This window comes from Bombina bombina, chromosome 1 (genome assembly GCF_027579735.1).
Source record: "Bombina bombina isolate aBomBom1 chromosome 1, aBomBom1.pri, whole genome shotgun sequence".
Taxonomy (NCBI): domain Eukaryota; kingdom Metazoa; phylum Chordata; class Amphibia; order Anura; family Bombinatoridae; genus Bombina; species Bombina bombina.
The window spans coordinates 1,329,990,357-1,330,015,117 of record NC_069499.1 but is presented as its reverse complement, the minus strand read 5'-3'; the positions used below and the strand labels follow the sequence as shown (position 1 = coordinate 1,330,015,117).

General features: G+C 39.4%; 1 protein-coding gene across 1 annotated transcript in view; it reads left to right on the top strand.

Annotated features, from left to right (window-relative positions):
- SLC9A5 (solute carrier family 9 member A5) overlaps nt 1–24,761 on the top strand; it is a 378,033-nt gene that overhangs the window by 340,267 nt on the left and 13,005 nt on the right. The window contains exons 12-14 of the mRNA XM_053719439.1: nt 2,205–2,331; nt 8,289–8,453; nt 17,196–17,259. Coding sequence (XP_053575414.1) covers nt 2,205–2,331; nt 8,289–8,453; nt 17,196–17,259 — 356 coding nt within the window. The remainder of the gene's footprint in view (nt 1–2,204; nt 2,332–8,288; nt 8,454–17,195; nt 17,260–24,761) is intronic.

The following is a 24,761-nucleotide window of genomic DNA, read 5'->3' as shown; positions in this document are numbered from 1 at the left end:
CATGTAATCTGTATCTGTAATGTAATGTAATTCTTCCTCAACCTGTCTTTAACACTTATTTATTAGCTATGAACATTTTTGTTAAGTCATTCAAGAGACACAGGGGCAGATTTATCAAAACTTCAACTGATAATGCGCTTAAAGTCCCTGTCAAATTCAACGCAAAGCTATTTCTTGGACATTAACAGATGAAAAATAAAAGATTAGCTTTAGAGAAATGTGCTTGTTCATGGAGAGTAATGAAATGGTATAAATAAAGTTGGAAAAAAACAGAATATCCGCAACATCGATGACTCTTATTTATCAACAGTCCGATGCTCATCACTCCGTACTTGTCGCGCGTGTTTTTGACAGACTTTTTAATAAATAAGGCCGTCGTATGTAGATTTACAGCAGCGATGTCTGGCAAGCGTATTGACTCCAGCGAATGCGTCGAGATTGACGCAATGATAAATAGGCCCCACAGACTTTAAATATAAAATATTGGGAAATAACTGTACTGAGAGTCCAATTTTCAGTGTTAAGAGTGCCGGTTATGTGATATTTAGCAAAGCAAATACTTTCAAACTGTATTGGTTAGAGACTGTATCATTATTTAAGCTTAAAGGAATAGGACCCTCCCAAAAAAAAAAAAATGTCATGATTTGGATAGAATAATTTTAAACAACTTTCCAATTTACTTCATTATCTTGTTATTCTTTGCTAAAGGAACAACATTGCACTACTGGAACATAGCTGAACACATTTAGTTAGCCAATCACAAGAGACAAATGTGTGCAGACACTAATCAGCAGCTAGCTTCCACTAGTGTAGGATATCTGAGTATTCTTTTTCAACAAGGAATACCAAGAGAACAAAGCACATTTGAAAAAAAGAAGTTAATTTAAAAGTGTCTTAAAATGACATGCTCTGTCTGAATCATGCAAGTTTATTTTGGACTTTACTACCCCTTTAAGAGAGATCTGATTGCTGGTACAGGTTAATGGCAATTGGCATTCTATTGGTAAAAACTTACACATTACAGCTGTTTTTCAGTGGAATTTCTTTTCTTTGGTGAACACAATAGGAGATTAGTGGTTGTGTGGACAAGGCATTTTTGGCTGACATAATTTTTCCCCCTTGCTATCCCAGTTAGTACAGGCATCTTTAAAATGCTAGGTAAGTGGAGGGTCCGGCTGAAAGAGTACCTTTATGTGGTGGCCGACTTGGGCAACATATAAGTGAGTATGGAGGGGGAAGCCCTGACCACTGGCTTAGTCAGGGGCCCCAAAATTTCTAGTGGCGGGCCTGGGTATAGGGGTTAATAGTTTAGATGGGTACTTGTGGTGTGGGCTAGTGGCGGTATAAGGGTTAATAGTTTAGATGTGTACTTGCGGTGTTGGCTAGTGGCAGTATAGGGGTTAATAGTTTAGATGGTTACTTGCGGAGGGCTAGTGGCGGTTTAGGGGTTAATAGTGTAAGGTACTTGTGGTGTGGGCTAGTGGCGGTATAGGGGTTAATAGTTTAGATGGGTTCATGCAGTGGGCTAGTGGCAGTATACGGGCTAACATGATAGATACTTGCTGTGGGGATGTGGCGGTTGAGGCTTTAAGAGGAGAGATACTTTCAGTGGTTGTGTGGCATTTGAGAGGTTAATAGAGTAGTCGGGTACTTGCTGTGGGTATGTGGAGATTTAGATATTTATTAGTGTAGTGTTGGTTTGTGATCATGGGGTACTTCGGTTTAGGGGTATTATTATTAGTGGTTAGGCACGGCAGTTATATTCTAAGGTATCATTTACCCTGTATATATTTGTGTAGAAAAGTACACAAGTTTTAGTGCAAACAAATGTATTTAAAAGGTATTTGCTCACTGAAGTATGAGTCAATACATGACTTTATTCCTTTATTAATTTTATTGTCCTACTATGAGAACTGTTTTGCTTCAAATTGTGTTTTAGGCATTGACACCCACAAGAGCACCTTGTTTCTTTGTACTTATCTGAACTTTATGACATAGAGAAGCTAACTATTATAAAACATTAACTGATAATATATTACAAACCTATGAGCATATTGTTTAACAATGAGCTGTTTTACGTTGAAATGAACAGAACATGATTATCCCGTTTCTTATTGTCTCTAAAGCAAAGTCAGGTCCTATACATACTTGTCACAATGATTTTAATGACCGCTTGTGCCTTATTTATGTTCTTTACATTACAGAAGGGAAAACGGGAGTAAAGCCTGTCTAGACCTTCAGGCCATAGACACTGTGCGCAGTGGGAGACACAGAGAGGATGCCGTCATGCATCACGTACTCCGTGGGAGCCTCTATAAACCACGCAGAAGGGTATGTTCACTAAACCATATTCTCATCCATTACACGGTTTTAAAGACAGAAATATTCAAATAAGGCGCCACACTGGATTTATTTTTTCCCTTGGAAATTTTAGAAATTCTAAAAATCAAAACATTTACAGGTTATTTGGCTGTATAATATTGTATTTGCTTATGCAGATTGCAATTCTACATATTTATGCATACATAAAAGCACAAAATGAATCTTCCCAGACAGGACAAATCTGAGACACAAACTCCTTTCATATCTTTATCTGTCAGCTGAACGGAGAAGCCATGTGGAAAAGCACTTTGTTAGAAGCAAATTTAAGAGATAAGAATTGGATTTCAAAATAACCAGCTAAATGTGGTATAATGTTCCTGTAAAAAAAATGTTTATTCAACACACGAAAATGTCAGCACTCTGGGATAAATGCACGTCACCAACAGGACCTCTGCTCACAGGTCCAATGCAATAACAAAAAACAGTCAGGAAGGTGACAGCATACATCTAATATTTATTAGATAAGACAGAAAAATGGGCTACGTTTCGGGATGTTATCCCTTATTCATGCCATGCCAAACAAACAATCCTCACACCTTTATATACCTAAACACCACTAGGTGGCGATAGAGAGAATTTAACCCTATCAATACATCAAATGTAAAAAACATACATACACAGATAGAAGCAACATAACATTTCAAATAGGTACATCTCATTTTACAAAAAATTGATATGTAGATAGAGACATTTTCAATCTACATAATTACCAAAAACATTATTTTTATCTCCAGAAAGAGAGTAAATGACAAGCAGATGACTGACTAATATACACAACTATAGAAAGATAGATAGATCCCATTCCTTATTCATTCCCTTGGGACTAAGTGACCCCAATTCGTATATCCAAAAGGATTCTTTCTTCTTAAGCAATTGCTCCCTATCTCCTCCCCTGCGTGGCAACAAAATTTGATCAATTATCTGAAATTTTAGTTGGCTAATTGAATGGCCAGCAGTCACAAAGTGATATGCAAGAGGGGCTTTTAGATTTTTAGTACGTATATTACTTTTATGTTCAATTATGCGATCTCTGGCGCTACGGGTCGATTCACCTATATAAACCATCCCACAAGGGCATTTAACCATATAAATTATAAAAGTACTAAGGCAGGTATAGTAACCCTTAATACTATATTTCTTGCCCGTATGGGGATTATAGAATACAGAGCCTTTTGACCTATTACTGCAGCACGAGCATCCTAAACATGGAAAACAACCTTTATTGCAAGAGGAAATAAATCTAGTTTTAGAAACACTTTTGGGGCCTATATCTGCTTTAACTAATTCCTCCTGTAAATTTCTACCTCTCATAAAGGCTGGCATAGGATAATCTTTAAATTCTTTGATATCAGGATTGCAGTTAGAAAGTATACTCCAGTGTTTTCTGATGATACGCTGAATATCATGACTTTGGGCATTATATTGTGAAACAAAAATGGTTCTAGGGGTTTGGGATTTTTTATCCACTTTAGATTTCAAAAGGGAATCTCTTAAGATAGATCTTACTGCATTTATATTTTTAGCAATCATATCTTGTGGATAACCCCTATCTTTAAATCTTTGGCCCATTTCAGCCAATCTCTTGTCTACCAAATCCTCAGAGGAAACAATTCTATGTACACAAAGCATTTGGCTATGTGGTAAAGACTTAATAAGGGAAGGTGGATGCGCACTATCAAACCTAAGTAGGCTATTGTGATCAGTTGTTTTTCTATATAAATCTGTAATAAAAGAATTACCAGCCTTAGTAATTCTAACATCTAAAAAATCCAAAGACTCTTCACTCCATGTGAACTTAAATTTAATGTGGTTGGTAGATGAATTCAATTCCCCTCAGGGCCGGATTGGGCAGCCGGGATACCGGGAAAAATCCCGATGGGCCGCCGGCCGGCAGCTCAGCTGGGGTGGCCTGGCTGCTGTGTCTAAATTTATTGCAGCTTGCTTTATATTTATTGCTATTGCGGCCGCGCCGGCCGGTAAGGTATCCACCAGTCCCTACCTCCCCTCCCCACTGCTACAGCAGCATCCGTGTTATTAGTAAATAATTAATTGTTTAAAACTTTTATTTATTAAACTTAATATGGTTTATTGGTATATGTGTTGTTGTCACATAACGAAACCTAACCGTCCCCCTCTCCGACCGCTGCTGTGGCTGCCATGCTGTGCCTCACTCTGACTCCACAAGTACCAGTACCACCAACTGAGTTGCAGTCTACAGCCTGGCAGCAGTGTATAGAGTTACTATCACACTGTGACAGACAGACTGTCAGACTCAGTTGTTCCTATGGGCCGGCGGCCGGGTCAGCAGGTGGGTGAGTGAGCCAGGGCTGAGGGGTGGCAGGCGGCCGCGGCTGTCACTGCTGTCTGTGTCTGTGATGATGTCACGACGAGTCGACTCTCACCAAGCGCCGGCGCCACCACGTGACATAGTGGAGGGAGGCAGGGAGCGGGAGCCTCAGCCTGGCTGGGAGCGCTGCGTCTGCGACTGCGTGCTGCCTTTGCGCCAAGATCAGGACTGTCTGTCACTGAGCCGTCGTGGGATCACGTGCGTGTGGTGCGGACGGTGGTGGACACAGTGACACTGACTGGACAGAGAGAGCGAGGGCAGAGTCTGAAGCGGCAGCCGAAGGAAGGTGAAGATAGAGAATAAGGTAGTACACTCTATTACTCACTCTATACTAGTAATTTATTTGGGGCAGCAGGCAGTGTGCAGCAGCAGGCCAGGCCACGTAGTACTGAGGTGGCCATCAGCAAAAAAGCAGAACAGCCAGGAGCCAGCACTCACTGTCATTTAAATTTTGTGAAGACCTGTTTTCAGGACCACTGCAGTCTGCATTTGGCTCAGAGCTGTATCAGCTTTATTTGTACTCAGTACCTATAAGTAGGAATGCAGTTTTAGTTAGACTTACTATGCCTGGGCCTAGGGCAGCAGCAGATTTTGAGGGATAGTTCTAGGGCATGATGCCATTGCCTTCCCATCCTTATGCTCTTCAAATATTTTACAAAATAAGTGTATGGCATTAAATGATCCTTCATTGTTTAGTGGAGGTGATTGGTGAATGGCTATTCCATGCATTCTCAGGTTCTGAGAAATATAGTCAAATGTGAACTAAAATATTTGGGGTTGGGGGTTAAAGGGGAAGATATTTCCCAGTACTTAGGACAGCACAAAAACAAACTACATCACTGCCTGATACTCTATTTTTTTTGTTTTTAAGAGTATATCTCCCTTGCTTTTTTGATATTGGAGCATGAAATTGCGATCATTGGTAGATTTTAATAGTGCCCCCCTAAAATCCTGTGATACACCTTCCCTTGGCTTATGATGTATATTTCTCACTATCCTGTGTGTGTGTGAGAGAGAGAGACTGTGTGAGCCTATGTGTGTGTGAGAGAGAGACTGTGTGAACCTATGTGGGTGTGTGAGATAGAGAGACTATGTGAACCTATGTGTGTGTGAGAGAGACTGTGTGAGCATATATGTGTGTGTGTGTGTGAGTGTGAGAGAGAGACTGTGTGAGCATATATGTGTGTGTGTGTGTGTGTGAGAGAGAGAGACTGTGTGAGTGGGCCTATGTGTGTGAGAGAGACTGTGTGAGTGGGCCTATGTGTGTGTGTGAGAGAGAGAGAGAGAGAGAGAGAGAGAGACTGTGTGAGTGTGAGAGAGACTGTAGCATGAGACTGTGTGAGTGTGTGCGTAAGTGCCTATGTGTGAGTTTGTGTATATGTGTTAATATGTATATACTCTACAACCATTTTTTGTTGTGCTGTGTGTAATGCAAGGCTGAGGTGGCGAGGAGGAGCCGGAGGGGGACGGGGCTGACCCAAATGGGGCGGGATTGAGTCAGAGTGGTGCCATATTGAATGAATAAATTGTTACAAAATATATATTTCTCTTCATAAACATTCATAAAAATGTTGGCATAATTCAGAGCAACGTTGGATCCCATGGCAGTCCCCTGTAATTGTAGATAATAATCATCTCTAAATAAAAAGTAATTACCATATAGAGATAGAGAGCAATTGCATGAAAAAGTCTATCTGACTCATATTGTACTTTTTATCCAATGACAAAGTGTAATAAACTGAACCCATTCCACTGGTGTGAGTTATAGACGTATATAAACTCAACGTCTAAACTAAAAAGTATAAATTTATTTGTAGTTAAATCCAGGGCATTCAGTTTATTAAAAAAGTCACCAGTGTCTTTAACAAATGAACTGGACATTTCTACATATGGACGTAAGATTTTATCCAAGAAAATGGAGATGTTTGTAAAAGCAGAGTTAGTGCTGGCTACAATTGGGCGGCCAGGTGGCTCGCTGAGATTTTTATGCACCTTTGGTAGGGTGTAGATTACAGAGGTGCAGGGTTTCTCAATTTTCAAAAAAACAGCAACATCTTTGCCTATAATACCATTTTTTAATGCAATACAAATGCAGTTGTCAATTTCTTTTTGTATATTGAATATTGGATTGTAAGCCAATTTCTTATAGACTGCTGTTTATTTGAGTTGAGAATAAATCTCATTAATATAGTAATCTTTGTCTAATAACACTACTGCACCTCCCTTATCGGCCCTTTTCAGAATAATGTCAGTTTTTTCCTTAAGGGAGTGCAAAGTATGTGTATGTTCTCTAGATAGATTATTAGCCTTTTTAAGAAAATTCTTATTTTTATATTTTTCAATTTTATTCTGTAAAAGGCAAATATCTCTCTGTACCAAAGCAGAAAAAGTTTCAACACTATGATTGACGCTCCCAGGATTAAAGTGACTTTTTTTCTTTTAACCCAATTGTTGTAAATGGATAGTGGGACTCTCATTAACAATTTGTGACTTAGAATCAAAAAACATTGTTTTTAATTTCAAGCTTCTGAAGAACTTAAACAAGTCCTTCTGAAGTTCAAAAAAGTTACAGTTCTTAACAGGGCAAAAAGCAAAGCCCTTATTCAAAAGCTCCAGTTCTTTATCTGAAAGTTCACATTTGGAGATATTTATCACATTATTAATGACAGACTGTCCCATATCTACCATCCCTTCATTGCACTCTGCTGTATCTCTTGCCAAGCCATCCGGTGCCTTGATATTTACGGGTCTCAGTGACTGGATGTAGACCTCAGTTGTCGGTCCTGCTTTTTCTTTTTGGCGTTTGTTTCTGCCTTGGTGTTTGCGGCCTCCGCGTCTCTTTCGCTGCCGGACTCCCCCGGCGTGTCAGATGACTCACTTCTGCTTGCACACTGGGACTTGCTACGCATAGAGCGTTGCTGCTGGCCGTAGGAGTTTTGCCGTCTGGATCCCTCTGGGTCATATCTCTGGATCTATCTTTTAAGCAATTGCTTAAGAAGAAAGAATCCTTTTGGATATACGAATTGGGGTCACTTAGTCCCAAGGGAATGAATAAGGAATGGGATCTATCTATCTTTCTATAGTTGTGTATATTAGTCAGTCATCTGCTTGTCATTTACTCTCTTTCTGGAGATAAAAAATAATGTTTTTGGTAATTATGTAGATTGAAAATGTCTCTATATACATATCAATTTTTTGTAAAATGAGATGTACCTATTTGAAATGTTATGTTGCTTCTATCTGTGTATGTATGTTTTTTACATTTGATGTATTGATAGGGTTAAATTCTCTCTATCGCCACCTAGTGGTGTTTAGGTATATAAAGGTGTGAGGATTGTTTGTTTGGCATGGCATGAATAAGGGATAACAAAAAAATGTTTATTGCCATGCCACATTGCAGTTTCCGGCCTTAGGTTGGATAGAACTGCTATAGTCAATATAAACCTTTTATAATAATTTTAAATTAAACTGAAGCTTTTGATTGGATGACCAGCAAGCTTTCTCCTGATGCCTGGAGGTTTGCCTTATAGTTATTTTTTATTTTTACTTTTGTCCACAGTGCAGAGCTAGTTACAGTCGCCATTTTATGACGCCAGATGAAAAAGCTAGGCAAGAAAAAGAGGTCTTCCAGCAGAACATGAAGCGGAGACTGGAGTCCTTTAAATCCACCAAACACAACATCTGCTTATCCAAGTCACGAGCCAAAAAAGATGGTCGAAAAAAGGTAATTGATGGATATATTGTGTATGTTACTTGATTTCTTAACTGTGGTTGTGTTTCTGGAAAAGTTGCAGTAAATAAAGGTGACCTGTAGTTAGAAAACAGAGTACTATATTACAAAAAGAAATGTATATATATATATATATATATATATATATATACACACACGCACGTGTATATATATATATATATATATATATATATAAAAATAAATATAAACGTGTGTGTATATATATATATATATATATATATATATATATAAACATACTGTATATACACTCACCAGCCACTTTATTACGTACACCTTGCTAGTTCTAGGTTGGGACCCCCTTTTGCCTTCAGAACTGCCTTAATTCTTTGTGGCATAGATTCAACAAGGTGTTGGAAACATTCCTCAGAGATTTTGGTCCATATTGACATGATAGCATCACGCAGTTGCTGCAGATTTGTCGGCTGCACATCCATGATGCGAATCTCCCGTTCCACCACATCCCAAAGGTGCTCTATTGGATTGAGAGCTGGTGACTGTGGAGGCCATTGGAGTACAGTGAACTTATTGTCATGTTCAATAAACCAGTTTGAGATTATTTGAGCTTTGTGAGATGGTGAATTATCCTGCTGGAAGTAGCCATCAAAAGATGGGTACACTGTAGTCATAACGGGATGGACATGGTCAGCAGCAATACTCAGGTAGGCCGGGGCATTTAAACGATGCTCAAATGGTACCAAGGGGCCCAAAGTGTGCCAAGAAAATATCCCCCATACCATTACACCACCACCAGCAGCCTGAACCGTTGCTACAAGGCAGGATGGATCCATGCTTTCATGTTCCAATGTCCAAATTCTGACCCTGCCATGTATACCACTATTCTAAGTATTGCCCAAATTTGCAGTATAAATATATTCTGAAGTCCTAAAGCAGATTGGCAAGCTGAACAATAATCAGTTATTAAAACAAATACAAAATGTACAACATATAAGGAATAATTGATGTATTACTTCTGTAGAGTAGTTAAAAAAAAAAAAAGAAACACAGCTTAAGTAAAACCAGATGCAGAAAGCAGCAGTGTTTCATAAGTAATATTATAAGTGTCAGTAGAGTGAGAATTCACATTCCGAATTAATTAATAGCTCTTATTATTGATTTATAGTCAGGGGAAATTATGAACTCTGATATATGTATATTTTACCCAGCGCTTCTTGGATATTTTTGCACATCACATGGCATGATACAAACTGTACAACACATTATACATAACTGTGCAATCTCACTGTCTGGACAGGGCCACCACATTGGTGGAGTAGATAATTAGCGATTTAATTGTGCAAAAGAATAGGATAATTATAGTTGCTCTGTGTATCTGCAGTTGGGGTAAGGCAACAAACTATCACCTGACTGGCCTTGAGCTAGAGCCAAGGTGTAATTGGAGGAGAAACTAATATCAATATGACAATAGGATAGAAATGCTCCCTCAAGCATCTTTCTGCATTTGTCATTTAGTATGAGTGATGTGGTGACTGAGCATTTACTGTGCTCTTTACCATGTGACTTGACAGGTACCATGTGACATGACAGGTATGAGTGGTGACAAAAAACTAAAATGCCCCTGTATAAAGCACCCAAAGGGCCTAGGCATATATATGCCCATGATGTGTTTCCATATTGACATAGTTATAACTTATTTGAGATGCAGAACAGAGTGGTTGTTTATGGTTTTATGTAACCCAACACCACTTAGTCTCAGTTTTAAACATGTCCAGTCTTTAGGAAGTAGTGATTTAAGAAGAGCTCATAGAATGACATAGCGAAAAGTATAAAAGCATGCAGGCTCTTGACCCTGAGGCCTTCCTGTAATATATATATATATTATCTCCAGTACATTCTTTACAAAGAGCTTTGTACCCTAACTGCAGGAAGGAATCATGGGGGTGAAATTCCTGATATTACACTAGAATACTGATGGCTAACCTTGGCAGCCCAGGTGTTTTGGAACTACATTACCCATGATGCTTAGGCACTCTGCAGTCTAGTTGAGCATCATGGGAAAAGTAGTTCTGAAACGTCAGGGCTGCCAAAGTTAGCCATTTCTGCACTAGAATAACTTATTGCTAAATTTTCCTCTCTGCAGAAGCAAAAACAAGCAACTTGTGGCATTTTACAAGTGAATTAAGCCTACCATGTGGACACTATACGATTGTACCACTGTCTAGAGGAATGGGCCATTGACACTGTGGATTTGGACTCCTTGAGGGTATTCCTAAGCAACGGAAGAAATGGACAAAATCTGAATCTATTTTCTAATGGCTTTAGTAGTCTACAGAATGTATGTTAGCTCCCATATTCTTCAAACATCGTACTTTCTTTTTCATTTGGTGTATTTGCTCAAAACTATGGCACATTAATGACTGCATTAATCCATGTGCTAGAAAGTAGTACTATTACATTACTGCTTGCAGTAATATGATAGAAAGTTTACTCGCGTGACTCCTGAAATCACAAAATCAAGATATTTTCTGATCTATAGTTTCAGGTTTGAAAGGGAATACTTATCTTCACTCTATCAGTTTGCTGTCGGACCCACTTATTTGAACTGCAGCCTCATCCAAAAATGATTTCTCAGTTAATATTTTTCCTTCTCTCACTGCCAATACTGAGCGTCTCATAGAAAACCTCAAAGAAATCTTGGTAGGCGTCCAAAATAAGTCCAGCAGAGTGGAACATTTTGAAGGCAAATGACTTTCAGTTTAACGTCTTTAACTACTTCACTACTCGCAATTTCAGAGAAAAACTTGCACAAAATACTGGCGAATTTTTAGCATTTTTGCTATCGCTCCATTGAAACAGCCTTGGTTTAATATATATATATTTTTTTTTTAAAGACACCCAAAGCATTGATCTAAGTCAATTTTGGTATATTTCACGCCACCTTTCACCACCAAATCCGATTATGTTAAAAATTGTTAACTTTTTCACAAACTTTGGGATTCTCACTGAAATTATTTACATACCGCTTGTGCAGTCATAACACAAATCGTTGTAAAAGCTTCTCTGGCATCCTCTATGTTCAGAAATAGCAGACATGCATGGCTTTGTCATTGCTTTTTGGTAATTAGAAGGCAGCTAAATGCAGCTGCGCACCACCCTTCTGGGGCCCGATCCGATATGCAGCGTTGCCCGCAAAAGCCGGCGACGCCGAATTTTGCGCGGGTTTGGCATCACATATACGGCGTAACCTAGAAGTTACGCTCGTATATTTCTGCCTTCGCCCGTAGTTTTTTGGGCCATAGACAGGTATACCAAACCCGCGAGAAATCTTACTCCATTTTCACCTCGCCACAAATTGCAGCCGTAGTAAGCCTTACGTTGTGTATTGGAGCCCCGTAACTCCCTAAACTACCTGCAAAATAAAACCTAACACCTAACGCATGCGCAATGTCTATCTACCTGTCAACCGAGATCCCCCGCCGCATTCCCTAATAAATTATTTAACCCCTAAACCGCCGCTCCCGGACCCCGCCGCCACCTACATTAAAAGTATAACCCCCTAATGTGATCCCCCTACACCGTCGCCAGCTACATTACATACCTCCTAATGTGAGCTCCTACCCCGCCGCCAGCTATATTAAACTACCCCCTAATGTGAGCTCCTACCCCGCCGCCACCTATATTAAATGTATTAACCCCTAATCTAATCCCCCTACCCCGCCGCCAGCTATATTAAATGTATTAACCCCTAATCTAATCCCCCTACACCGCCGCCAGCTATATTAAATACATTAACCCCTAATCTAATCCCCCTAAAGTAATCACCTCTATTACCAGCCCATAAAAGTGCCTTTTGCGTGACATTGCCCCAAAGTAACAGCTCTATTGCCAGACCTTAAAAGGGCTTTTTGCGGGGCATTTCCCCAAAGTAATCAGCTCTTTTACCAGCCCTTAAAAGGGCTTTTGGCGGGGCATTGTCACAAAGTAATCAGCTCTTTTGCATCTAATCTAAATCCCCCTACACCGCCGCCACCTATAATAAATGTATTACCCCCTAATCTAATCCCCCTACACCGCCGCCAGCTATATTAACTATATTAACCCTAATTATATTAGGGTTAATATAGTTAATATAGTTATTATATTATATATATTAACTATATTAACCCTAATTATATTAGGGTTAATATAGTTAATATCATTATTATATTATATATATATTAAGTATAATAACCCTATCTAACTCTAACATCCCTAACTAAATTCTTATTAAAATAAATCTAATTAATATTATTAATTAAAATATTCCGATTTAAATCTAATTACTTACCTATAAAATAAACCCTAAGATAGCTACAATGTAATTAATAATTACATTGTAGCTATTTTAGGGTTTATATTTATTTTACAGGTAACTTGGTATTTATTTTAACTAGGTACAATAGCTATTAAATAGTTAATAACTATTTAATGGCTACCTAGTTAAAATAATTACCAATTTACCTGTAAAATAAATCCTAACCTAAGTTACAAATACACCTACACTATCAATAAATTAAATAAACTACAAATATCTAAACTAAAATACAATTAAATAAACTAAACTAAATTACAAAAAAAACAAAACACTAAATTACAAAAAATAAAAAAAATACAAGAATTTTAAGCTAATTACACCTATTCTAAGCCCCCTAATAAAATAACAAAGCCCCCCAAAATAAAAAAAATTTCCCTCCCCTAATCTAAATTAAAAAAGTTAACAGCTCTATTACCTTACCAGCCCTTAAAAGGGCTTTTTGCGGGGCATGCCCCAAAGAAATCAGCTCTTTTGCCTGTAAAAAAAAACACAATACCACCCCCCAACATTACAACCCACCACCCACATACCCCTACTCTAACCCAAACCCCCCTTAAATAAACCTAACACTACCCCCCTGAAGATCTCCCTACCTTGTCTTCACCCAGCCGGGTCGAACTCTTCATCCGATCCGGGCGATGTCTTCAATCAAGCGGCAGAGAAGAAGTCTTCCATCCGGGCAATGTCTTCAATCAAGCGGCAGAGCAGAAGTCTCCATCCGGGCTATGTCTTCAATCAAGCGGCATCTTCAATCTTCTTTCTTCGCTCCTCCGACGCAGAACATCCATCCGGCACGACGACTTCCCGATGAATGAGGTTCCTTTAAATAATGTCATCCAAGATGGCGTCCGTTGAATTCCGATTGGCTGATAGGATTCTATCAGCCAATAGGAATTAAGGTAGGAAAAATCTGATTGGCTGATTGAATTAATATAATTAGGGTTAATATAGTTAATATAGCTGGCGGCGGTGTAGGGGGATTAGATTAGGGGTTAATCTATTTAATATAGGTGGCGGCGGTGTAGGGAGATTAGATTAGGGGGTAATACATTTATTATAGGTTGGTGGCGGTGTAGGGGGATTAGATTAGGGGGTAATACATTTATTATAGGTGGCGGCGGTGTAGGGGGATTTAGATTAGATGCAAAAGAGCTGATTACTTTGTGACAATGCCCCGCCAAAAGCCCTTTTAAGGGCTGGTAAAAGAGCTGATTACTTTGGGGAAATGCCCCACAAAAAGCCCTTTGAAGGGCTGGCAATAGAGCTGTTACTTTGGGGCAATGTCACGCAAAAGGCCCTTTTAAGGGCTGGTAATAGAGGTGATTACTTTAGGGGGATTAGATTAGGGGTTAATGTATTTAATATAGCTGTCGGCGGTGTAGGGGGATTCGATTAGGGGTTAATATATTTAATATAGCTGGTGGCGGGGTAGGGGGATTAAATTAGGGGTTAATACATTTAATATAGCTGGCGGCGGGATAGGAGCTCACATTGGGGGTAGTTTAATGTTGCTGGCGGCGGGGTAGGAGCTCATATTAGGGGGTAGTTAATGTAGCTGGCGGCGGGGTAGGAGCTCACATTAGGGGGTAGTTAATGTAGCTGGCGGCGGGGTAGGAGCTCACATTAGGGGGTAGTTTAATGTAGCTGGCAGCGGTGTAAGGGGCTCACATTAGGGGGTAGTTTAATGTAGCTGGCGGCGGTGTAAGGGGCTCACATTAGGGGGTAGTTTAATGTAGCTGGCGGCGGTGTAAGGGGCTCACATTAGGGGGTAGTTAATGTAGCTGGCGGCGGGGTAGGAGCTCACATTAGGGGGTAGTTAATGTAGCTGGCGGTGGGGTAGGAGCTCACATTAGGGGGTAGTTTAATGTAGCTGGCGGCGGTGTAAGGGGCTCACATTAGGGGGTAGTTTAATGTAGCTGGCGGCGGTGTAAGGGGCTCACATTAGGGGGTAGTTTAATGTAGGTGGTGGCGGGGTAGGAGCTCACATTAGGGGGTAGTTTAATGTAGGTGGCGGCGGGGTAGGAGCTCACATTAGGGGGTAGTTAATGTAGCTGGCGGCGGGGTCCGGGAGCGGCGGTTTAGGGGTTAATACATTTATTAGGTGCGGCGGGGTCCGGGAGCGGCGGTTTAGGGGTTAATACATTTTTTATTATTAGGAGATTGAGGGGGGATAGTGGATAGACGGTTAGACGTGTCGGGCTATGTTTGGGAGGCGTGTTAGACAGTACAGGAGATTTAATACTTTAGTCAGGTTTTGTAGGCGCCGGCAGTTTCTAAAGTGCCGTAAGTCACTGGCGACTCCAGAAATTTGTACTTACGCAGATTTCTGGACATCGCTGGTTTATCCAACTTACGGCACTTTAGCATCTGACGGCGGGGTATATTGGATAGCTCGAGTTGCGAGCTGAAACTACGGGCGGCGGGGGTTCCCTCGCTTGCGCCACAAACTACGATCTATATCGGATCGCGCCCCAAATATTCCTGGCAGTGAAGGGGTTAATTATTTAGCTAGCAAGGGTAATATTATTGTAGTTTAGGTATTACCCTCCCACCTGACTGATCCCTACCTAATCCCTGCCAAACAGCTCTCTTCCCTCCGCCCCCCATCCCCTTGGTCACCACCATCTAAGGTTCTGGCAGACAGTCTGCCAGTATGCAGTTTTAGGGCTTTTTGCTTTTTTTTTTTTTAACTGTAGGGATCCCTCCTCAACCTACTCAATGTAGTTTGTAAAAGATACAGATAATATACAAAGTATGAGCCTAATTTGTTAAAATTACACAGAAACTGTTAACGCATAATCATAATTTGTGAAATCACAATCATAAATACACTGCTATATACATAGGGTGACCATATTGCAGCTTTAAAAAGGGACACATATGAAAAATACATATGTCAGGGTTCTTATACAAAACATTTTTTTAAACAGCCCTAAAACAGCCCTGACATATGTATTTTTCATGTGTCCCTTTTTAAAGCGGCATAATGGTTGGTCACCCTATATACAACATAAATACAAAATAGAAAGTGCAAAGTTTAAATGTAATAAAACAATCAGAAGTGTAAAGTAATATGAAATACAAAGCACAAAGTATAAGTGTAACAAAACTCTCATATGATGCGGTGCTATATTGCACTGGGCTTGTCTCTTTTACATACAAAAATGCAGAAAACACAAGTACTGTATAGCAAAATTTGTCTATCTAGTATCAATCTCATAGTGCTCGAGGGTTCCGCTTTTTTTCTTTTAGCTTTCAGTGAGTTCAGCCCCTTTGAAGTCTGCACTACAATATCTCTCCAAACAGGAGAATCTTTTATCATCAGGCCCTTAGATATAACATACAATTTATTTCTATTATGTAATTTGCTTCATTGTCATTTTATTGTTTGTTGAAGAGATACCAGGTAGGAAGCGTGCGGATATATGAAGCACATCTAGTGCACTAGCAAATGTATAACATTCATGCAAAACTGCTGCCATAAAGTGCTTTAGACACGTGCACGCTTGCGCTTACATCCCTGCTTTTTAACAAAGGATACCAAGAGAACAAAGAAAATGTGATAATAGAAATAAATTGTAAAGTTGTTTAAAACTGGGTGCTGTATCTGAATCATGAAATAAAACATTTAGGTTTCATATCCCTAAAACTTGTGTACATTTGTAAGTGTATCCAATAAACATATCTTTTTAGAAGCTTTGTTCAGCCACATAAAAAATAAATTATTGTTGCTTTTCTTGTAGCCCTGATATCTTCTGCATGTGTGTGGGTAGAAACACCATAGCTGGACCTCCCCTAGCTTTAATCATTATAGTGTTCTCTGTGGATTAGTCGAATAACAAGACGGTCTTTTGTTGAAGAGACAGTGGAAATATCTATTTGTTCAGTTCTGTATTCTCAACAAATTACTTTATTGTCTCTTCATATAAATTGTCACAGTGGCGTACAAGTAACATCTGGAGCTAAGGCGTGTCGTCGTGCAGATTATTATCACATATCAGACATCTTGTAACTCTGCTACTGATCTAGAACTGTGTGCACAAGCTGTAAGATGACAATTTGGCTGAACCTTCACTAATCCTTGTACCTCATACATAATAGCCAATATTTCTAGAACTGGAAGAAATTGCAGCTCTGTGTCTAATAAAGAGAAAGACATTAAAACCATATGAAAAAATAAATAAAACAAAAAGTCCAATTAACCATTAACTTACCAAACCACATGAGTGATCCTCATAACAGCTTTACATGTATTTCTGAATCATAACATACCTATAAAACACTATTTATTGTAAATAAAATAGACAGTTTACTCACAAGAATAATATGATGGTGTAATTATTAGGGTCATTTAATTTTTTCTTTCAAGGCTTATGATTTATATATTTTTCCTCTTTATGTAGAGAAGTCTGGAAACTGAGCTAAGAAATCAGAGAGGAAATAAAGCCGTCAGCTGGCAAAACACTGGTAAGTTCTAGCTTTGCTTTCTCGTCATTTTCATCGGCTGTGGAATCCAGACCATAATATGTGAACACAGTCTGCACACAGCAACACTACCAGTAGAGGTATGAAAATATAAGAGTAAAATACTGGGATTTGGTAGGATAATACATATTCCAAGATTATGTGCTTTATAATTTCTATATCTTACAAAGGATTGTTCTGTATTGTTAGGGTCAATTTATTTTTTTATTTTTTTATTTTTTTTTTATTTTTTTTTATTGAGGTTTGAGAAAAGGCTTACAAAATTCTTGAAACCAAGATAAAATATAAACAAAACAATATCAGAATACAATCTTAACAGTGTTTAGCGTGCCTTACAATCTTCGAGCCTTCTAGTGATCACAAAGGGCGTCTTTTGGACCCCTTAATCTCCATAGAACGGTATTAGGCTCCTTTAGAGTATAAGAGACCACTCATGGATCTCATCCAGTAAACCTCAGTTTTATAGAGAGAAGTGTAAACCAATTAGGTGAACTATAGGGGAAGGGTTTAAGGAAAGTGATAGGAAGAGAGGAATGGGGAAGAGAATGGAGGGGTGGTGTTGCTGTACTTAGTGAGGTAGTTAACGACTACTTTTCCTTTGATTAAGGCAGGTTGACTCGTTAAGAGTTCCGTTAGGACAACTATAGGGTCAATTTATTAATAGGGCACACCATAAAACCAGTTGCACCAGAGACAAGGCTTGAATATAGTACATGATGTTTGGGAACAGATGATACCTTTAACACTAGTCTTGGAGTCCCTGTCCTACTTTACAAGGAATGAAGCTTTCCAGTGCCGTATCCTCATCTTTTCATCCTTAGAACACATGGGCCCTGATATTTAAAGCATCGACAGACAGTCGAGAAACTGCCTCACTGGCCTCGTCAGCCTCACAGTCCATCATTCTGTTGAGATATTCAAAGAAAAGGTCCGCATGTACGAGCAATGCCGCCGAGCAGCAATATCTCTCTCATAGAAGTCAATGGGAGCGTGACGTCACCACCCGCATCACCGACATCGCCAACCGTCGGCATATTGCTGCGGCCAGAGGGGGCCCTATTTGAGACATTGCGCTCACTGAAACTAAAATAGTTTCCGTGTAGGCGCACTCCAAATATTGTCGTGGGGACCTAACCTTAATTACACCTACACTAACTACATCAGGCAATGTCTTCCTCGCAACCTGCACTTTGCTGATTCGAACATATCGATCTTGTGTCGATGTATCCAAATCAAAGTGCAGGCTACTCCCATTAGCATTCCCCGCTAACTCCCCCTGAACAGCTATAACTACATCACGTCTAAGCTATACTCCCCCTGCTCTGCCTTGCTACCTCCCACTGACCACCTGCACCTAAGTCATAACTAACCTACACTCCCCTTGCACCACCCAGCTAACTCCCTCTGACCACCTACACCTATGTCACGCCTAACCTACACCCCCCCAGAACACCCAGCTAAGTCCCTGTTACCCATATATATAAAAACACAAGAAGCTAACATAAATACATTTTATTTTATATGCAATACTTAAAGTTTTATGCAATATACATGCAATATACATGCATAACGGTTTAAATATTACATTCTATCTACAATGTTTGAAATAAAATGCATGGTCATGAATAATGCATATTAGTTTAAGTATTGGATATATAAATTAAAATGTAGATATTCTTGCTTTATGTGTTTATTATTTTAAATAAATGTTTTTAAATTAGATATTTATGTTATAAAAGACAGTTGCATTATAATTATAGTATTACATAACTGCATGCCTGTTATGTAATAAAACAATTGTAATACGAATGCCTTTTGTAACATAATTATACATTTTAAAATATATATTTATGTCTACAATATAAAACACATCAAGAAAAAATAAATACACATTAATTTATATACAATAGTTAAAAGAATATGCATCATACATAAGAATGCATAATATTTAAAACAAAATTGTAGATAAATCTACTATTAACCCCTAAGCTGTGTGGGGGGTGGTTAGAAGATTAAGGCCTAATAAATGGTAACCATCAATAATCACCTAATAAAACCCCTTACAGGTATGGGGGGGGGGGTGGTTAGGAGATTATGGCCTAATAAATGGTAACCATCAATAATCACCTAGTTATGTCTTAGGTTAGTTTGCATTTGGGGTATGTTGCGGTATAGGGGTTAATAGTTTAGTACTTGTGGTGGGTATATGGCGGTATAGGGGTTAATAGTTTAGTACATGCGGTGGGTATGTGGCGGTATAGGGGTTAATAGTTTAGTACATGCGGTGGGTATGTGGCGGTATAGGGGTTAATAGTGGGTATGTGGAAGTATAGGGGTTAATAGTTTAGTACTTGCGGTGGGTATGTTGGTTTAGGGGTTAATAGGATAGATACAAGGGAGATTAAGGCCTAATAAATGGTAACCATCAATAATCACCTAATAAACCCCCTTACAGGTATGGGGGGTGGTTAGGAGATTATGGCCTAATAAATGGTAACCATCAATAATCACCTAGTTATGTTTTAGGTTAGTTTGCATTTGGGGTATGTGGCGGTATAGGGGTTAATAGTTTATTACTTGTGGTGGGTATGTGGCGGTATAGGAGTTAATAGTTTAGCACATGCGGTGGGTATGTGGCGGTATAGGGGTTAATAATTTAGCACTTGCGGTGGGTATGTGGCGGTATAGGGGTTAATAGTTTAGTACTTGTGGTGGGTATGTGGCGGTATAGGGGTTAATAGTTTAGTACATGCGGTGGGTATGTGGCGGTATAGGAGTTAATAGTTTAGTACTTGCAGTGGGTATATGGTGGTATAGGAGTTAATAGTTTTGTACATGCGGTGGGTATGTGGTGGTATAGGGATTAATAGTTTAGCACTTGCGGTGGGTTTAGCACTTGCAGTGGGTATGTGGCGGTATAGGGGTTAATAGTTTAATACTTGCGGTGGGTATGTGGCGGTATAGGGGTTAATAGTTTAGTACTTGAGGTGGGTATTTTGGTTTAAGTGTTAATAGGATAGATACTTGCAGTGGGTATGTGGCAGTATAGGTGTTATAAGATTTATTATCAGGTATTTGTAGAGCGCCAACAGGTTCCGCAGCGTATGTGGGTATTCGGATTAGTGGTTAGACACGGCAAAGGATATTTTACTATAAATCACCAATATGGGCGGCAATGCTGGGCGTTATTTATAGCCAGCATTGCCAACCAATGGCATGTATAGTATGTCGGGAGCTTGGAATATTTTGCCACCTCGTAGCACTTTCAATCATTGGGGCCCTTGTCATAGGCTGGGCACGTGATTCAGACCTTATCTTACACAGTTTTGCCATGGACTGTTGGCAGTAAATTGAACAAAAATCAAACCAAACGTAGAGATAACCCCATCCACGAAGCACAGAGATCTAAAAACTTCTGCATTCTCATTTCTTCATTCATCTGAGTGTTTATTGAATGGTTTTACTTTATATCTCCACTTAGAGTGAGAGTGAGTGCTATAGTAACCCCTTACTTTCCTGTCCTTTTGTTTGAATTATATGTTTGAGGGGCAGCACCGGAATTTTATAATTCCTATCTCACCTATTTTTACAGTGTAGTGCCAGTTTGTTTTTCTTTGGTTTCTAGTGTTTATTACTAACTACAATTCCATACCTCCCTACATTTTCTCCTTCAGGCTGGGACAGGTACTAAATGGGGATGACTTTTTAGTTTGCACATATTGAGTGACTTAGTGCCAGACTTTGACCAGCCCAGAACTAGACTGGACTTCAGGTAATCTCTGTGAACAGCTGGCACAGATCAACAAAATAGGCAGTAACTGTGATTGGTATTGGTATAATATTTTGGGAGAAAATGCAACTCATAGGGGTAGATTTATCATAGTGCGAGCGGACATGTTACGATGTAGCGTATCATGTCCGCTGCATATCGATAAATGCTGACAGCATACGCTGTCGGCATTTATCATTGCACCAGCTGTTCTTGTGAACTGCTGGTGCAATGCCACCCCCTGCAGATTTGCAGCCAATCAGCCGCTAGCAGGGGGTGTCAATCAACTCAATCGTATTTGATCGGGTTTATTTCTGTCCGCGGCCTCAGAGCAGGTGGACAAGTTATGGAGCAGCGGTCCTGAAGGCTCGCGCGGAAAACAGGGGCTTGATAAATCGGCCCCATAGGCTCTACTTCAGAAGCTCAGCAATCCTTCTGTTGAGCATGTGCTTGTGATAATAAATTCAGCTAAAATTACTGTTCACTGTTGTCCACATTATGATTAGGGCCTCTTAGTAGGAACTTATACTGGCAAGAATTTGCCATAAAATCACAATGTTAAGTGCAGAAACGGATTTAAAAGTAATGGCAAATGCATTAAACCCACAACAGTTAACATTTTCAGTATGTATTTGTTTATAGTGATCAAAAGCAAAATCTTAGGGAAATAATATCAAATATAATTTCATAATAACTGGTTTGTTTATAAAGCCCTAAATGTGTTTCTGCCATCATATTTTACAATTAAATTGACTTCTTATAAAGAATTGTTTCCTACTGAAACACCAGTTCCTATGTTAAAGACACACTGAGCCTTGTTTAGTATGAAATTATATATAGGGGACATAAGCACTTAAAGGGACATGAAACCCAAAGTTTTTTTTTCATGATTTAGAAAGAGCATGCAATGTTAAACAACTTTCCAATTTACTTCTATTATCTAATTGTCTTCATTCTCTTGATATCCTTTGTTGAAAAACATGACTAGATAGGCTCAGTAGCTACTGATTGGTAGCTGCACATTAGATGCCTCATGTGATTTGCTCACCCATGTTCATTGCTATTTCTTCAACAAAGGATATCTAGAGAATGAAGCAAATTAGATAATAGAAATAAATTGGAATGTTTAAAATTATATTCTCTATCTGAATCATGAAAGAAATATTTAAGGCTTTAAGTAACATTACTTACAACTTGTCACACTGGTTAAATTATTTAACTAACGGCTAGATTTAGAGTTGGGCGGTAGCCGTCAAAACCAGCGTTAGAGGCTCCTAACGCTGGTTTTTACCGCCCTCTAGTATTTGGAGCCAGTCATTAAAGGGTCTAACGCTCACTTTCCAGCCGCGACTTTTCCATACCGCAGATCCCCTTACGTCAATTGCGTATCCTATCTTTTCAATGGGATCTTTCCAACGCCGGTATTTAGAGTCGTGGCTGAAGTGAGCGTTAGAAATCTAACGACAAAACTCCAGCCGCAGAAAAAAGTCAGTAGTTAAGAGCTTTCTGGGCTAACGCCGGTTCATAAAGCTCTTAACTACTGTGCTCTAAAGTACACTAACACCCATAAACTACCTATGTACCCCTAAACCAAGGTCCCTCCACATCGCCGCCACTATATTTAAATTTTTTAACCCCTAATCTGCCGCTCCGTACACCGCCGCCAGCTACATTATCCCTATGTACCCCTAATCTGCTGCCCCTAACACCGCCGACCCCTATATTATATTTATTAACCCCTAATCTGCCCCCAACAACGTCGCCGCCAGCTACCTACAATAATTAACCCCTAATCTGCCGACCGGAGCTCACTGCTAGTATAATAAATGTATTAACCCCTAATCCGCCTCACTCCCGCCTCAATAACCCTATAATAAATAGTATTAACCCCTAATCTGCCCTCCCTAACATCGCCGACAGCTAACTTCAAGTATTAACCCCTAATCTGCTGACCGGAGCTCACCGCTACTCTAATAAATGGATTAACCCCTAAAGCTAAGTCTAACCCTAACACTAACACCCCCCTAAATTAAATATAATTTAAATCTAACGAAATAAATTAACTCTTATTATATAAATTATTCCTATTTAAAGCTAAATACTTACCTGCAAAATAAATCCTAATATAGCTACAATATAAATTATAATTATATTGTACCTATTTTAGGATTAATATTTATTTTACAGGCAACTTTGTAATTTTTTTAAACAGGTACAATAGCTATTAAATAGTTAATAACTATTTAATAGCTAAAATAGTTAAAATAATTACAAAATTACCTGTAAAATAAATCCTAACCTAAGTTACAATTAAACCTAACACTACACTATCATTAAATTAATTAAATACAATACCTACAATTATCTACAATTAAACCTAACACTACACTATCAATAAATTAATTAAATACAATACCTACAATTACCTACAATTAAACCTAACACTACACTATGAATAAATAAATTAAATAAAATACCTACAAATAAATACAATGAAATAAACTAACTAAAGTACAAAAAATAAAAAAGAACTAAGTTAGAAAAAATAAAAAAATATTTACAAACATTAGAAAAATATTACAACAATTTTAAACTAATTACACCTACTCTAAGCCCCCTAATAAAATAACAAAGCCCCCCAAAATAAAAAAATGCCCTACCCTATTCTAAAATAAAAATAGAAAAGCTCTTTTACCTTACCAGCCCTGAAAAGGGCCCTTTTCGGGGCATGCCCCAAATAATTCAGCTCTTTTGCCTGTAAAAAAAAACATACAATACCCCCCCCCCAACATTACAACCCACCACCCACATACCCCTAATCTAACCCAAACCCCCCTTAAATAAACCTAACACTAAGCCCCTGAAGATCTCCCTACCTTGTCTTCACCACACCGGGTCCCGATCTGTCCAGAAGAGCCTCCGAAATCTTCCTCCAAGCCCAAGCGGGGGCTGAAGAGTGACGTCCATCCTCCGGCTGAAGTCTGGATCCAACCGGCAAATGAAGAAGTCCATCTTCGGGAAGAAATCTTCATCCTATCCGGGCAGAAGAGGACATCCGGACCGGCAACCATCTTGATCCAAGCGGCATCTTCTATCTTCATCCGATGAGGAACGGCTCCATCTTGAAGACCTCCAGCGCAGACCGATCCTCTTCTTCCGATGTCCAACTGAAGAATGAAGGTTCCTTTAAGGGACGTCATCCAAGATGGCGTCCCTCGAATTCCGATTGGCTGATAGGATTCTATCAGCCAATCGGAATTAAGGTAGGAAAATTCTGATTGGCTGATGGAATCAGCCAATCAGAATCAAGTTCAATCCGATTGGCTGATCCGATCGGAACAGCCAATAGAATGCGAGCTCAATCTGAGCTCAATCTGATTGGCTGATTGGATCAGCCAATCGGATTGAACTTGATTCTGATTGGCTGATTCCATCAGCCAATCAGAATTTCCCTACCTTAATTCCGATTGGCTGATAGAATCCTATCAGCCAATCGGAATTCGAGGGACGCCATCTTGGATGACGTCCCTTAAAAGAACCGTCATTCGTCGGGAAGACGTCGGAAGAAGAGGATGGATCCGCGGTGGAGGTCTTCAAGATGGAGCCGGTCGTCATCGGATGAAGATAGAAGATGCCGCTTGGAAGAAGATGGTTGCCGGTCCGGATCTACTCTTCTGCCCGGATAGGATGAAGACTTTGGAGCCTCTTCTGGACC